The 15,703-nt window shown below is 39.5% G+C and overlaps 3 protein-coding genes across 3 annotated transcripts; all 3 read right to left on the minus strand.

The window, feature by feature from the left end:
• Window positions 1-329: 329 nt before the first annotated feature.
• Window positions 330-3,190, minus strand: f2rl1.1 (coagulation factor II (thrombin) receptor-like 1, tandem duplicate 1). The gene is made up of 2 exons (XM_069673390.1): window positions 3,053-3,190; window positions 330-2,679 (listed from the first exon to the last, which is right to left on the minus strand). The coding sequence occupies exons 1-2, from the start codon at window positions 3,123-3,125 to the stop codon at window positions 1,622-1,624; spliced, it is 1,131 nt and encodes a 376-aa protein (XP_069529491.1). The 5' UTR covers window positions 3,126-3,190; the 3' UTR covers window positions 330-1,621.
• A 2,900-nt stretch (window positions 3,191-6,090) lies between these two features.
• On the minus strand, window positions 6,091-9,523 carry LOC138602030 (proteinase-activated receptor 1-like). The gene is made up of 2 exons (XM_069673394.1): window positions 9,331-9,523; window positions 6,091-8,202 (listed from the first exon to the last, which is right to left on the minus strand). The coding sequence occupies exons 1-2, from the start codon at window positions 9,431-9,433 to the stop codon at window positions 6,947-6,949; spliced, it is 1,359 nt and encodes a 452-aa protein (XP_069529495.1). The 5' UTR covers window positions 9,434-9,523; the 3' UTR covers window positions 6,091-6,946.
• A 1,919-nt stretch (window positions 9,524-11,442) lies between these two features.
• On the minus strand, window positions 11,443-14,723 carry LOC138602413 (proteinase-activated receptor 1-like). The gene is made up of 2 exons (XM_069673887.1): window positions 14,717-14,723; window positions 11,443-12,647 (listed from the first exon to the last, which is right to left on the minus strand). The coding sequence occupies exons 1-2, from the start codon at window positions 14,721-14,723 to the stop codon at window positions 11,443-11,445; spliced, it is 1,212 nt and encodes a 403-aa protein (XP_069529988.1).
• Between the last annotated feature and the right edge of the window lie 980 nt (window positions 14,724-15,703).

The following is a 15,703-nucleotide window of genomic DNA, read 5'->3' on the forward strand; positions in this document are numbered from 1 at the left end:
AGTCACAAATTTTGTGTCAATTTCACCTCCTCTCTGCAGCTACCGATTATTTTCAATATCGATAACTTAAATTCCATTGGTTTAGTAACTTTCTGGGTTTTTATTTTTACATTAAATCTAGTATAAAAAGTCCACAAATTCAAGGCGACACCTTCAAAGAAAGAAAAGCAACACTCTTTCAGAAGCTGTAACCATCAGATTTTTAACATTTTGATATTTATTATAAAAAATAATAATAATTGAGAGTTCATAAATAACATGGCAGACATGTTTGAATACCTTAGACCTTAAAAAAAACTGTTAAACATATTGTGATTGAAAATGCATTTGGACATTTACTTTTATTGACACACTTGAAAACATTACAGTTATGCATGTAAAAAAATATGGCTTTCACAAAACACGTACAAGATAAATACATACATGTTAAGCTTTTATCATGTGAAATACAACATGCAAATTTTGGCCATTCTATGTCTCAAAGCCTCTTGACATATCAACGAAACTTTGACAAAGATTTCATCTCAATAAAAATAGACTAAAACATCAAACGTGTTAAAATAGAAATCAACCATATCCCAGAGAAGATCAAATATAACTTCTTCAGCACAATATTAAAACAATTAAAATGTATGTACAAAAATAAAACAGTAACTTAGACAGCCTGAAGCTTGTAGGAGGTCTGTGCTACTGATCCGACTCTCCTCAATTTCCTCACAGTAGAACTAAAAATAAACCTACATTATCAGATACCTGAGGGAAGTAAACGATTGATAGTTTTAAGGGGAAAGCCAGAATTTTTAAACCTGAGACCTATTTATACACATATTTGGGTCAAAATGACTAAAACAAGCAGTACAAAAAGTTTTGCTGTAATAGATTACACCCAATCAAAGTATGTCTACTAAAAATGCTCTCTGTGCCACTTACAGGCACATATTTCTATTTTAAGTACCTGACAACATTACGGAAGGATCCCTACAGAGATAAAACTATCTAGAAACAGCACTCTCATTTTAAAGCTACCAGACGCCATTGACAAAAACAGTAATGTTGCTTCACAGTGCACAATATTTGCCGGTCTATTGCTGCCTCAATTGGTTAGTTTGTTTGTGTTATTGTGTAACGTTGGGCTTGTAGATGGTTAGTTTTAAACCAACACAATATTTCTGTAACACAAAAAAACTAAGCAGTTAAGTCAGCAGTAAACCAACAATTGCCGTGTTGTGCACAGTAAAACTGCTGTTTTTGTGAATGGAGTCTGGTGAATTTGAAAAATTATATATATAATATTTGGCTATTTCTGGTTTCAAAAAAGCCTCTCACTCGTTATATAAAGGTCTATCTCTGTAGGGATCTTTTCTCCAAAGTTATCAGTCACTTGAAAGAACAAACTGAACCTGTTAGTGGTAAAAACAAACACTTTAAGTGGACATACTTTGAATAGGCTCTTTTCCCTGCAGGGATTACATTGCAGCTGTTAGAGCCCTCTACAGCTGCCGACTGAAACAATTTACTCGAGCCATTCCAAAACTTTTTCTACATCTTGGCGTTTTTGACCCCAAAATATGTAAAAAGGTTTTTAAAAAAAATGGAATCACCCTTTAAAACCCACGAACCACTAGCAGTCAGTGCTCTGTGTGTTCCTTGAATCAGAGGTGTATGTGTTGTTCTTCCTTGAGTACTTCAGAGCGCTGAAGGAGACCCTCATCCTCTCCACTGTCCTCTCGCTCCTGCACAGGAACGTGTTCTTCACGTGGTCCCTGAAGTCCTCCGAGATGAAGTAGTACACGAAAGGGTCAATGCAGCTGTTGAGGCTGGCCAGGCACAGGGTGGTGATGTAAAACCCGTACAGGTTGTTTTTAGCTTCTCTCAGGAGGAGGATGTAGTGCACCAGCAGCATGATGTTACTGGGGGTGAAGCAAACTAAAAACATCACCAGGACTGTGATGATTAAAACCACCGCCTTTCGCCTCCTCTTTGCGATGGTGGGGTCGTCCATGCTGTTCCTGAGCGCCTTGAGCATGAGGACGTAGGAGACGATGATCACAACGGTCGGGACAACAAATCCCAGAATTCCCATTGTGAAGAAGTATCCTGCTGCTGTTTTCTTCTGGCTCGGCCTGGTGACGTCATGGCAGGTTCGAATGTTGAGGTTCGTGATGCGGACATCTTGGTCGTACAGGTAGAGGGGGACCGTGACCAGCCAGACCACCACCCAGATTGTCACAGAGATGGCAATAGCTGTGGAGTTGCTTCTCTGTCGCTGGGAAAGGGGGCTGACCACGGCCCTGTACCGCTGCACGCTGATGCATGCTATGAAGGCGATGGAGCAGTACATGTTCCCATAGAAAAACGCCACCAGCACCTTGCATAGCCCCTGCCCGTAGATCCAGTTGTTATTGTTAAAGTGGTAAGCTATCTTTAGAGGAACCCAGATGACAAAGAGAAGGTCAGCCAGAGCTAAATTAGCCATGTATATCGAAGACGGGTGCTTCCTTTTGGTCCTGAAGAGGAACACCCAGATGGCCATGGCGTTTGTTGGGAACCCCACGGCAAACACGATGATGTAGATGGTCGGGAGGAAGACGGTGGTGAGGCGGCTGCTCAGGACATCTTTGGCCGGGGGGTTTACCCAGATCCCATCGTTGGTCTCTGTGCCGGTGAATCCTTTGTACTCTGTGTGAAACGAATGAAAGCAGAAGTAGAGCAGGTTTATGCAGAAACACACTAAAATGTACCTACATGAAACTCAAACATCACGTAGACACGTTTAGGTGGGAGCACTTTGACCTGGTTTCTCTTTGTAAGCATGCCTGTGAGCATGACTCATCTGTATAACAACTACCTACTATATAAATGTAATATTCCGTGTCATAAGACCAACTGTGACATTTAAATCTAATCTATTAAACCAATCACGACTAAATGACACAAACAGCGTCAATATTCGGCGCCTGTTGTTTAGAAAAGCGCCTTTTTTGGATCACCATTGTATCTGTCGCGGTTATTTTGAGACTATAAACACATAACAGGTAGAAACAAACCTTACCTTTCTGCGACACGCATGTCTGCACGCAAAATATAAGCAGGAACAGCAGAAACCGACGTATCCTCAAAGTCATGGCTGTAAATTAGAGGATGAAAACCAACAACAGGCAGAAATGTCTACAGGTGTGACTGCGTTCAGTGTCTCCGCCCTTACAACCATGCCCTCCTGTTCAAGCAGCAGGTTTTGACACCTTCATGATGTCATCCAGTCAGGTGACCGTGCGCAGCCAACGCAAGGCACACCTCAGATGGACCAAGGTCGAAAGACTTTTTCTTCCGGTTTGACTGCTTGGAAGAGATATTTCTGTTGCTTGCTCTCCTATCACCAGCAATAGAAATACATGGAAGCCACAGTTGATATAAATCATGCTAGGGGTCATTTACTGGCATGATAATAAGACAAGACAAATTAAGACCATAGTTGTACCTACTTCTGTTTCCTCTACATTACTGCCCTTAACAAAGATTACAGAACAGAAACTTCGTCACACCTGTGCATGTGAAAATATAGGCTACACACAATGGTGAGTGTGGTCTAAACACTCATGATCATGTACAGTATTTTTGTTTAAAAGCTTCATCTTACAGGATCAAGTCCAGACAGGAACCAATGCTGCTTGTATATAATGCTTTTAAAATGCTTAATTTTTTCTTTACCCACACGTTGTTTTGCCTCCACAGAGCCCACTGTAGTATGTGTAAAATATAATAATGATGCTTGCAAAATCAACAAATTTAATTCTGAACAATAGTAAACCCAAGTATTAAAGTGGTAAGTCTTCACGTTGCGACTAATTTGTAGCTGTAATCATGACAGAACAGGCTATTAAAAAAAGTAAGGAACTAGCCTATTTCATGCTTTATAAGGTTAAATGGAAGATGGATAAGTTATGCATTGTTTTATACGCCTGCTGGAGCTAGCAGAGTCTTAACGCCCCCTCCCCGAAAACAGGTTAAGAATATTTAATAAAAATATTTATGTTTACGCGCTTAAGACATCGGTCTGGCTTCAATTTGTATCAATAAAAAAAAAAAAGAAACTAATTAAAGTCGCATTTTTTATTTACGTAATGACGTTCCAGTGACGCTTGACCGTTGACCGTTGGCTGCTTGTTCTGCGATGAAATTGGTTTGTTCGTATTGCAAGTCTTGCATACATTACTCCGACAGTTTCCGGTTTAAGAGTTATTATATGTTTCATTTCGATTTTATGAAATACAAAAAACTTGTGCATTTGAGTATGGTAAATCTAACCAGCGTATTATGGACCGCTTTACTTCTATTATTGATAAGAACGGACTGAAAGTGGATGATGCTGACGATAACAAAATGCTAACTCCAGCAACTGGGACGCTAACTCACTGGAGATATGAAATTGTACGGCCAAAAATGGAGGATAATGAAGACGAGGAGGACGGTGAATAAGATGACTACCTGGCCAAGCTGTATTGAAAATGTAAGTAAGCGTCTTGAGTTAAAGGTATGGCCATGTTCTGTGTGGCTAACACTAGCTACAGCCGTTAGTTAGCCGCTAGCTAGCGGGCGCTTCCTGTTGCTGTTTCCATAGTAACGATAGATGAATTATCATGAAGTTTTCGTTACAGTGCTACAGTCATTTTGCTACCAGCTGAAGTATTTTGTGAATCCACAGATGATTTTGTGGTAACTTTGATAAGGATTATGATAACTAGTTTTTTTGGGCTATGGCTTATTTGATTTCTTCAATAGCATTGATCAGACTCAATTTCGCTTGCGTTAGTGACGTACAATATGTGCACCGGGGATAATTGAACCTCGTTTTCCTGTAGTAATATTTGTGTAATGTGTAATGCATCTTTCAACTATACCAGCTTGTCCCACACTGCCCATGCTATGATCACCCTTATAAATCCTAATAAAAACCAGCCTAGACTTCCCACCAGTTAGACCTTTTGAGACTAAGCAAAGTTAGTCCGCAACATGTCCGACAATTAATGAATACTTTTGATCATGTTACACAGGAAAAATTGACGTGCATCTTTGCATGTCCAACAAAAAAACTTGAAGAAAGGCTCTCAGAATTTCTAAAGCTAATGACCCTGTTTTATTTATTTATTATTTTATTAGATAGGGACGATGAAATTTAACATAGTTCTAGTACAGAGCATGAAAGCGATGTGTTGCACAGAGAGTTTATAGCTTTCGCGAATTTTCAACTCTTGTCCCTAGATGGGCCTTTACATATACAGTGTAATAAAAGATAAAGCTTTGTTGTTTGCTATGTTGAACAATTAATAATTTAATCTTGAAATGAGTCAGCAGGCTAATCAATAATTACAATAATCTGTTTCTTCAGACTGAAGTCTCTGCACTTAATTCAGTACATTACATGGACACATGTTTTGGATTTTGTCTTTGAAAATTCCACACATTGTTTACACTAATACAGTGAACATTTGCACACGCCCTGGTTTTCATCCTCTTTATTTTGTACGGATCAGTTTGTTAAAAAATATATATTTACATATATATTAAAACATATTTATCCCTCTTTTTTTTTTTTAATCACAATGTTTTCTATTTCTATTTTATATTTTAAATGTAGACTTTTGCAGAACTAATTCACCAAGAAAAATCCAGTTAATGTGAAACTTCTTGCCAATAAATCAGATTTAAAACATTTAAAACATTTATGTCAAGAGTAAATAAGTTGAGGGGAAAAATAACCACAGCAAAGACAGTTGTTTTGACTTAACTATTTGGTCAGTTGTTCCTTTCTAGTATCATAACTCTTTTAGAATAATACAAAAGGTAAGAGATGATGCTGATGATGAGGTCTGATGCTGTGCTTCAGATTACCTTTAACTGTGCAGTGCTACTTGATGGAAGAGAACAGAACCTGGTGATAAATAGTTTGAAATGACTTTTGAGATACACCAAGAGTAATTCACGTTTCTCACCAGCTGGGGGCAGCGTTTAGCTAACTATACCAAGATGAGTTTGGTGTTTGATCAGCCCACAGCTGTTGTTTTCTGGTTATCCTTGTAAGACTTCACAATGATGTAATAACATATTTATTCAAACAAACAAGCTGTAAAAACATGTTGAGTTTTTAAGTGATTGACAAATGTCCTAATGTGACACATAAGTGCTTGAAAATACATTTTTCAGCAAACATATTAACAGAGAAAATACAAAAAATACAAATAATAAGTGCTTTCTTTAAATGTAATGCTTATAGGTTCATTTGCAGCTTATAACAAATGCAGTGCAAAATAAAAGCATTTCATAGTACCAGTGTTCAGCAGAGTTTTTCTACAAAGCGCATTCTTATCTAATCAAAACTTCCTACCATTCATTGTTGTTTTACCGTCAGTCATCATTCAAAAGGCACTTCTGCCTTTGCACAACTGTTATGAAAGAGAGACTTTTAGCTTTTACTGTTGGCATATCTTTCTGTTGGCAGATTTTTCCTTCACATACAATAGGCAGACACAATTTGTGCGCTTTATTTTCTGGCACTTCTGCTTTATAACCTTGGAATTACTAGCAAGTTCTAGATTGCTATAGTAAATTAATGGCTGAAAGGTATTTCCACAAAAAGTGCTCGTTTTGCCACTGATGGGCTCAAATTGTTATTTGCAGTTATTATTATATTACAGAAGGGTTTGCTACAGACAAAGACCTTTTTGTCAACATAAGATGATTATTTTTTTTAAACAAGAAACAGCCATATATAAAAAAAAAAAAGTAAAAAACAAAATAACAGGTTTTAAAATACTGGAATCCCCTTTAATGCCTGCTCAATGCGAGGATCCACCTTTCTCACCTTTCTAAACAGTACTGTCTTGAGTATGAGAACACGAGTCTCAATGAGATTACCTGTCCAAATAAAGGCTAAATAAAAATGAGAAAATCAGACCAGTAGTTTCTTGTATTGGCTGCTGAGGTTTGCTTGGAAAGAGTCCTTTTTTGTAAGTGGACTGTTTATTGTGGAGCTTTCTTTACGGCTGGATTTCAGAAATGTTCTGCTGCTGGATCTGCTTGAATCAGATCCTGAAAGAGTGTGGCTGGTGCTTTGTCTGATCTTCTGACATCTCAGCACACTGGACAGCTCTCTCTGGCATTGGGATGATCCAAAGTAGTAGACCAGAGGATCCAAGAGGCAGTTCAGACTACCCAAACACAAAAACACCAAATACAATACGTAGAGGCCGTCGGAGGCCTCCCGGCTGGACGTGTCTCCCTGGGTAAACTGCATTTGGTGCATTAGGAGGAAGCAGTTCGTGGGTGCAAAGCAAAGCACAAACATCACCAGCACGGTTAAAGCCATGACGACAGCTCTTCTTCTTTTGCGTGAGCTACCTGGAAGCCCTGGTGGGACCCTGCTTAGGGTCAAGATCACCCGAATGTAGGACACCACCGTGACGAGCAGAGGCAGGAAAAACAGGAGGCAGCAGAGGGTGATGAAGTACATCTTGTTGGCCCAGAAAATATGTGAGCGCTGGCCTTCATGGCAGATGGTGATGTTCAACTGTGTTAGGTGAACAGTTTGTTCAGTTAGGAGGAGGTGCAGCGACCCTATGAAGGATAGTATCCACATGGCTACACAGGCTATGTTTGCATTCCTAGGATTTCTCCAAGCCAGGGACTCGATGGGGTAGACTACAGCGAGAAGCCGGTCCACACTGATGCAGGCTATGAGCAGAACAGAGCAGTACATGTTCCCGTAAAAAGCTGCTGAGACCACACGGCACATGACAGGGCCGAATATCCAGTTGTTGCCACTGAAGTGGTAGGAGATCTTGAAGGGCAGCACCATGGCAAAGAGCAGGTCAGCACAGGCCAGGTTCAGCATGTAGATGGCTGCGGGCTTCTTAGGCTTGATCCTCCGAGCCAGGACCAGCAGTGCACAGATGTTGATCGGCATGCTGACGAGGCAGACCACTGTGTAGAAGGAAGGGATGAGGATGGTGGACACAGGGCCTGTCAGAAACAGCCGCGCCTCCTCTGAGACTTGCTGCCTGCTGGTGTTAGTTATATTACCGGTAGACCCCAGGCGAGTTACAGAACCATTATAGTCAGGGGGATCATAGAGATATTGTTCCAGGTCTACTGAATCTGACTGATCTGGACTATCATAAAAAAAGAAGCTCCTTACAATCGAAGAGCCTGGAAAGAGAAAGTAAAATGTGTCAGACATGTATTTCATATAGTGATTTTATTTTATAGAGCTAAAACAATCCCGCTATTAATCAATCAATCATGCAATCAATAGATCGTTATTTTTACTCCAGAAAGTAAAATTTATATTAATCCAGACAGCGGTCTGTTTCCCTAACATATATGTTAGCTTAGCTTTATGTTAGCTTAGCTTTATCTCAGGACATGCATATAGCAATCATTTGACACTTTTCACAGGATTCTCCGCTTAAAAACAAAAAAAATCTTTAAAAATTGCCAATCTTTCTTTCTTTCTTTTTTTTTTAAACAAATGGTTGGAGCTACTTTTAGCTGGATTGGCAGGATAGCAAACATTATAGCAAATAAATTATGCCACCAACAGTTAATATTTCCGTGGGCAACATTGATGCTTGGACGCTGGTAGAGATATGTCTGTGATAGGTCCAAATCCAGCTTAGATCAGCCAATAACCTCAGTAGACTAATGTTAGTCAGGCTCTAACAGTTGGTCGTTAGGGGAAAAGGACAAATATTGTCAGAATCCAACTTGTTGAATACATATTGATTTTCTTTTTGGTGCTGTAAACCAAACATCTTTTTGGGTTCACAAAAACAAAACATTTGATATCTTTTAACCATTTGGGAAATTGTGATGGGCATTTTTCACGTTCGATAATGAAATTAACCACTAATTAGACAATTAACTTCTATGTTCCTTATCAGTTGACATGTTAATGTTTTTCCAAAATGAGCCTTGTAGTACAAAGAAAGCGACAGAGCTTCAGATGCTAGTGTTTTTCGACCAAAAGTCAAAAGATGTTGATTTTACTGTAAACTATGACAAAGAAAAGCAACACAGGAAGGTGAAATATAGTTTCACTTTTTCTGCGTGTAAATGATTGAAACAATTCACTTGTATTCAAAATGATTGCTAATTATTTTTCCTGTTTATCGAATATTGATTAATTACATAATTCGTATAATTATCGTGGTATCATATCATACATGAAATCATATTATGTATATCATATCATATCATATCATATCATATTATAAACATCCTATTTAACACTGCTGCACTCTAAAATGTTTTAAATCCAGTAGAAAGACTTCTTACCGTTATCATTGGACGCCAAAACAGCGCGCGCACACACCAGAGCCAACAACAGCAAACTTTTTGGATACATCGAAAACATGTTGCTGCCAAATAATGAAGTCATTAAAGCAGCAGAGAGAAAAGCAGCGTTAAATATCGTTAATCGGCGTTCAATTCTCCGTGTTCCTCGAGCTTTTCTTTAGTTGCTGCTCCTGTTGCTTTTCATCCAGTGAATGTAGCTGTTCGGTTTCCGCCCACAGCCCGGTCTGTACGAAACGTCCCGTCCACCAATCAGCAGCCGCCTGTCTGCAGCACGGACACAAATTCCGACCGTCTGATGTCACCTTTCCCGTCACACAGCAGCCACATCCAATTCAACGATTAATGTGAGAAATACTAAAGGAACCAAAAACAATCAATCTCCTTGCAAATGGGAACATCTGTCTTTGTTTAACGTTGAAACTCTCGTGGATTCACACGGAAGCGTATCGCTTCCACTAAGTGAAAAAAACAAAAACGGACAGTGTCACGTTATTAAATGAAAAGTTAATTGTTTTACCAAGTTGTTTTACACGTTATAACTACATGATTTCATGATATTTATGTTATAACGACATACAAACTTACCATGTAATGACCAATACAATTATACTGTATATGTTGTTATAATGTGTAACGCTTAATTTTAAAACGTGATGATCCGGTTGTGAAGAGGCAATGGAATGCCATGTGGTAGCTTGTGTACATGGAGCCTCCTGTCACTAAACAGAACCTTAGTTATAAGATAAGATAAGAAAGACTTTACTGACTCCCATTGGGGGAAATTCACTTGTTACAACAGCTCAAAGTACAGGACAGGGTAAAACAAGTGATGGATTAAAAAAAGGAAAGATACAATGCAATGATAATATTAATAATACATATATACACTATGTACACCTTTCACTTATTGCTGATGGTTATGTTTTTGTACAAACAAATATACAAAAAAATAAAATAATATATACATCTAGTATACATTTTTAATTCTCATTTATCTAAATTCTTCGTGTTTAAAACCTACTTGCTAATAAACCGGATTCTTGTTCTGGTAAATAAGTGGACTGAAATAGAGAGAAGAGAAATAAAAAATAGGATGACAGTTTTTTTGTTTTACTTGGATTGAAACATTCAAGAAGTTTTGATACAGTTAGTTGTGCCTTTACATTATAAAGCCTACCCTCTAATACAAAGTTAATGAGAGGTGTTTGAGGACAGGTGCTATCCCTCTGATTACCTTTTATTACCAGTAGAGTCGTGCTACCTGCTTAAGGAGAATAGACCTGGACAATGGTGTAAAATGACGTGTATGATACACATAAAGTGATCTTTACTCAACCCTTAACTTTTGTTTCTTGGTTATCTTTGTAACACTGACACAATTATATGATAACACTTAAACCCATAAGTGGTTAAAAAAAGTACTGAGTATTTAGGTGCAAAATAGTTCATGACTGATTTTAAATGTAAAACACAAGCACTTGAAAATAAGCCTTTCAGAAAACGTATAAACAGAAAAAAAAATACAATGACAAGAAAGCAAATGTAATACTTCTAGATTCATTTGCAGTTTAGAAAAAATGCAGTGCAAAATAAAAGCATAGTTTCAATGTTCAGACGTTTTTTTAGAAAGCACATTCTTTTCCATTTTTAACTTTCTTCCGCACATTGTTTGACTTCGTCTCATGTCGTCTCATGTTGTTATGAAAGAGAGACTCTAACTGTTTCTGTTTGTATGATATCATTCAATTACATACAGTCGGCAGATTCACTTTGTGCTCTTTCTTTGCTGGTACATGGATTTGAATATTGAATATTGGGCTTGAATAATTTCAAATCACAAGTAAGAATCAGTAGACTTCCTTTGATTAAAGGGGAATGACTGTATTATTAAACCTGGACAGAACTGGGATTACTTTATTAGATTGCTTCAGCTTGCAGAGCAAGATGGGCTGTAATGGCTGTCCAAAATCATTTGATTTTAATGTCAGATATTTTCAATCACTGTGTGAGCCTGTATGTGGCAAAAACATACACTTTTAGTGAACATATTTTAATCAGGCGTATTTACCCTGAAAGAATACATTACAACTATTACATCCCAGACCAGTAGTTCTTGCATTGGCTGCAACGGTTTGCTGAGGAAGTGTTGATGTTGGTGAGTGGAGTGTTTATTTTAGAGCTGTCTGTGCTGCTGGATTTAGGAATTGTTTGGCTGCTGGATTTAGGAATTGTTTGGCTGCTGGAACCACTTGGATCAGACGGTGACTGACTGCTGCTTGTGCTCTGTGTGGTCTTTCGACACCTCAGCACACTGGACAGCTCTTGCTGGATTTGGGATGATCCAAAGTAGTAGACCAGAGGATCCAAGAGGCAGTTCAGACTACCCAAACACAAAAACACCAAATACACAACGTAGGAGCCATCGGAGGCCTCTCGGCTGGACATGTCTAACTGGGTAAATTCAATTTGATGCAAGAGAAGGAAGCAGTTCGTGGGTGCAAAGCAAAGCACAAATATCACCAGCACGGTTAAAGCCATGATGACCGCTCTTCTTCTTTTGTGTGAGCTACCTGGAACCCCCGGTGGGACCCTGCTCAGGGTCAAGATCACCCGAATGTAGGACACCACCGTGATGAGCAGAGGCAGGAAAAACAGGAGGCAGCAGAGGGTGATGAAGTACATCTTGTAGCACATAAAGAGCTGTGAGCGCTGGCCTTCATGGCAGGTGGTGATGTTTAAGTGTTCAAGGTGAACAGTTTGTTCGGTGAGGAGGAGGTGCAGCGACCCTATGAAGGATAGTATCCACATGGCTACACAGGTTATGAATGCTTTGGTAGGACTTCTCCAAGCCAGGGAGTCGATGGGGTAGACTACAGCAAGAAGCCGGTCCACACTGATGCAGGCTATGAGCAGAACAGAGCAGTACATGTTCCAGAAAAAGGCTGCTGTGACCACACGGCACATGACAGGGCCGAATATCCAGTTGTTGCCACTGAAGTGGTAGGAGATCTTAAAGGGCAGCACCATGGCAAAGAGCAGGTCAGCACAGGCCAGGTTCAGCATGTAGATGGCTGCCGGCTTCTTAGGCTTGATCCTCCGAGCCAGGACCAGCAGTGCACAGATGTTGATCGGCACGCTGACGAGGCAGACCAGTGTGTAGAAGGAAGGGATGAGGACGGTGGACAAAGGGCCTGTTAGAAACAGCCGCGCCTCCTCTGATGTTTCCTCCCTGCTGATGTTCACCTGAAAAAAATTAAAGTTCGGCACCGCCTCTGGAACACTGAATTGATTGCTGTCTGGAAAGAGAAAGAAAAATGTGTCAGAGATGTATTTCATAACAATTTTATTTTATAGAGCTAAAACAATCCGGCTAGTAATCAATCAACCATTTTTATTTGTGCTTACAATTATAATCAGTTTAATATCTCTCTCTTGTCTCTCGCTCTGTCCTGCTTGGATTTGGGCCAAGCTAATGTTAATCTATTAGCCCTTTTTTGTATAATTGAAAGTGAACAAGTATAAGCTATATAAGCATTATGTTAGCTTACCTTTATCTCAGGACACATTTAAAGATGCATACAGCAATCATTGATACTCAAGAGCTTTTTACAGGATTCTCCTTTTACAATGAGTCAGCTGAAAATAACTTTTCTGAAAATGTTGGAGCTAACAGTTAGTAGTTACAGCTCAAAGAACATGTTTAAAAGGGTGTAAGTCAGTCATTTGTGATCTGCATTTTTTCAAGCATAATCAGTGGAAAAGGACAAATATTCTCAGAATCCAACTTCTGGAATACATATTGATTTTCTCTTTTGGGCTGTAGACCAAACATCCTTTTGGGTTCACAAAAACAAAACATTTGATATGTTTTTACTTCTGGGAAGTTGTGATGGGCATTTGTCATAATAGATAATGAAATGAATCACTCTTTATGTAGACATTTATTGTTCCTCATCTATTGACATGTTGATTATTTTCTAAATGAGTCGTTTAGTACAAAGAAAATGTTCCTGTTTATCGAATATTAATTACATAATCCTTATATTTATCCTCGTAACATATACATAAAATTATATGATCTACCATGATTTACTTTTGGTTGAAAGGATATTCAAAATGTTTGTAAACATCCTATTTAACACTGCTGCATGCTAAAATGTTTTAAATCCAGTAGAAAGACTTCTTACCGTTATCATTGGACGCCAAAACAGCGCGCGCACACACCAGAGCCAACAACAGCAAACTTTTTGGATACATCGAAAACATGTTGCTGCCAGATAATGAAGTCATTAAAGCAGCAGAGAGAAAAGCAGCGTTAAATATCGTTAATCGGCGTTCAATTCTCCGTGTTCCTCAAGCTTTTCTTTAGTTGCTGCTCCTGCTGCTCTTCATCCAGTGAATGTAGCTGTTCGGTTTCCGCCCACAGCCCGGTCTGTCCAAAACGTCCCGTCCACCAATCAGCAGCCGCCTGTCTGCAGCACGGACACACAGCAGCCACATCCACTTTAACGACTTATTTGGAAGAACTAAATTAACCAAAAAAATTAATTTTCCTGGTAAATGGGAACATCTGTCTTTGTTTATTTTGAAACTCTTGGGATGCATAAAGAAGCGTATCGCTTCCACCAACCGATCAGAATCACACTTTAAAGGGAAAAGTTTCTTAGTTCTACCAAAATGTTTTTTACGTTTTAACTACATCTGATAATATTTTTATGTTAGAACGACATACAAACTTATGTAAGGGCATGTAAAATGAATTGTCTGGTTATATCTTGTAATGCTTTGTTTTTAAATGTGATTACTTGAGCTCTGCTCTGTTGTGAACTGGCACTTTGAATATCGTAATTAAATGTTTTGTTGTAGCTTGCGTACATGGAGCCTCCTGTTATTACCTGTTCAGAACCACAGGCTGTAATATAGACAGTACATCTACATCTATTTTCCTGCAAATTAGTACTGTGCATGTGCCCGCTGACCTCACAGCAGTAAGTGTAAAAACAAGAATGATAATTGTAAAATCTACCATATTTTGCCGACCTTATTTAAGCCAATAACAAAAGCTTTGAAGTGGTAACTCATCCCCGGGGGTTGGAATTTTGACCCGATCAGACATGGTATCAACATGTGGTTCTTGTGATCGGATCTCAAGTGGACAGCCTTAACTACAGGTGTGAACACACCCAGGTCAGATTGAGGACGCATTCAGATCCGATCACTCAGGCCACATACGGAGGTGGTCTGGGACACATCTATCCACATACGTCTCGTAGTTTGAACGCCCATGTGTCCTGGGCCACATTAAGCACAGCCCACTCTCCTGTATCCACGGCAACGATCACATGGCTATAGAGAGACCACTCACCTCTCATTCCTGTCTGATTTAACAATTCTCTGCTGTGTCTTTTGAAAATCGTATTTTTATTTCTCGTGTCACTCCAAGCATGTGTCCTCGTACTTTAGAGCAGAGTGTGCACAGAAATACAGACAGATCGTGTCTGAGGTTAACTCAGTAAGGAAACTGCAATTAAGTGTTTAAAACAGGACGATCCTGAACCGACGAGGGGGAGAGATGGCGCGGGTCGGAGAGAGACAATCCAGAGAGTGGTCTATGAGCAGTTTATCAGAATTTGTAATAATGTGATCCAGCAGTGAGCAGTTTATAATCATGCAGCGCAGTGAGGACACCGATCTGTGTGTGTTTCTCATGTTCTGCTCCTGAGTCAATAGGGTCGTGATCTGTCCCATATTCCCATGAACAACCTTTATTAAGTACAACTCCATGCTGCGAATGAGATGAGCCGGAGGTGATTCAGGCGTAGTTATCAGAGTTTATGCCGCGCAGGGAGGAGATGGATGTGTGGAGAGGAGCAGATATGACACAGATCTGTGTGTGTTTCTCAGGCTTTGTTCCTGGCTCAATAACGTTGCGTTCTGTCCATATTTCTGCGCACAGGTAATATAAAGCACAAAGTCCGCCTCCACATGCTGTCATATGTTCATTTGCTGTGTAGTTCATGTATTTCACTGATAAACACAGAGCTGTAGAGGAGCATCAGGCTTCATGATCAAACAAAGTTTCATATCACGTCATCACTTCAGTCTGACTCACCCGCTCCCTCCCTACCTCCCTCTGTGCTTGTGCGCAGCAGCTCTTCCCCTCTCTGTGCTGTGAGTCTGCATCGTGTTTCCTGTAATTATAGCCTATGATGTTTTTAAAGTCTTGTTAAGGTGAATGAGGCTCCGTGTTCATTTGCATACAGAGGGGGAAAGAAACCCGATCACAAGTGGTCACTGAAGACGCATGTGAGGGGCTTGTTAATGCCACATGTGGTCAGCTCAGTTTAAAGCT

This window comes from Semicossyphus pulcher, unplaced genomic scaffold (genome assembly GCF_022749685.1).
Source record: "Semicossyphus pulcher isolate SPU_LCO1_2020_fin unplaced genomic scaffold, fSemPul1.0.p SCAF_22, whole genome shotgun sequence".
Lineage (NCBI taxonomy): Eukaryota > Metazoa > Chordata > Actinopteri > Labriformes > Labridae > Semicossyphus > Semicossyphus pulcher.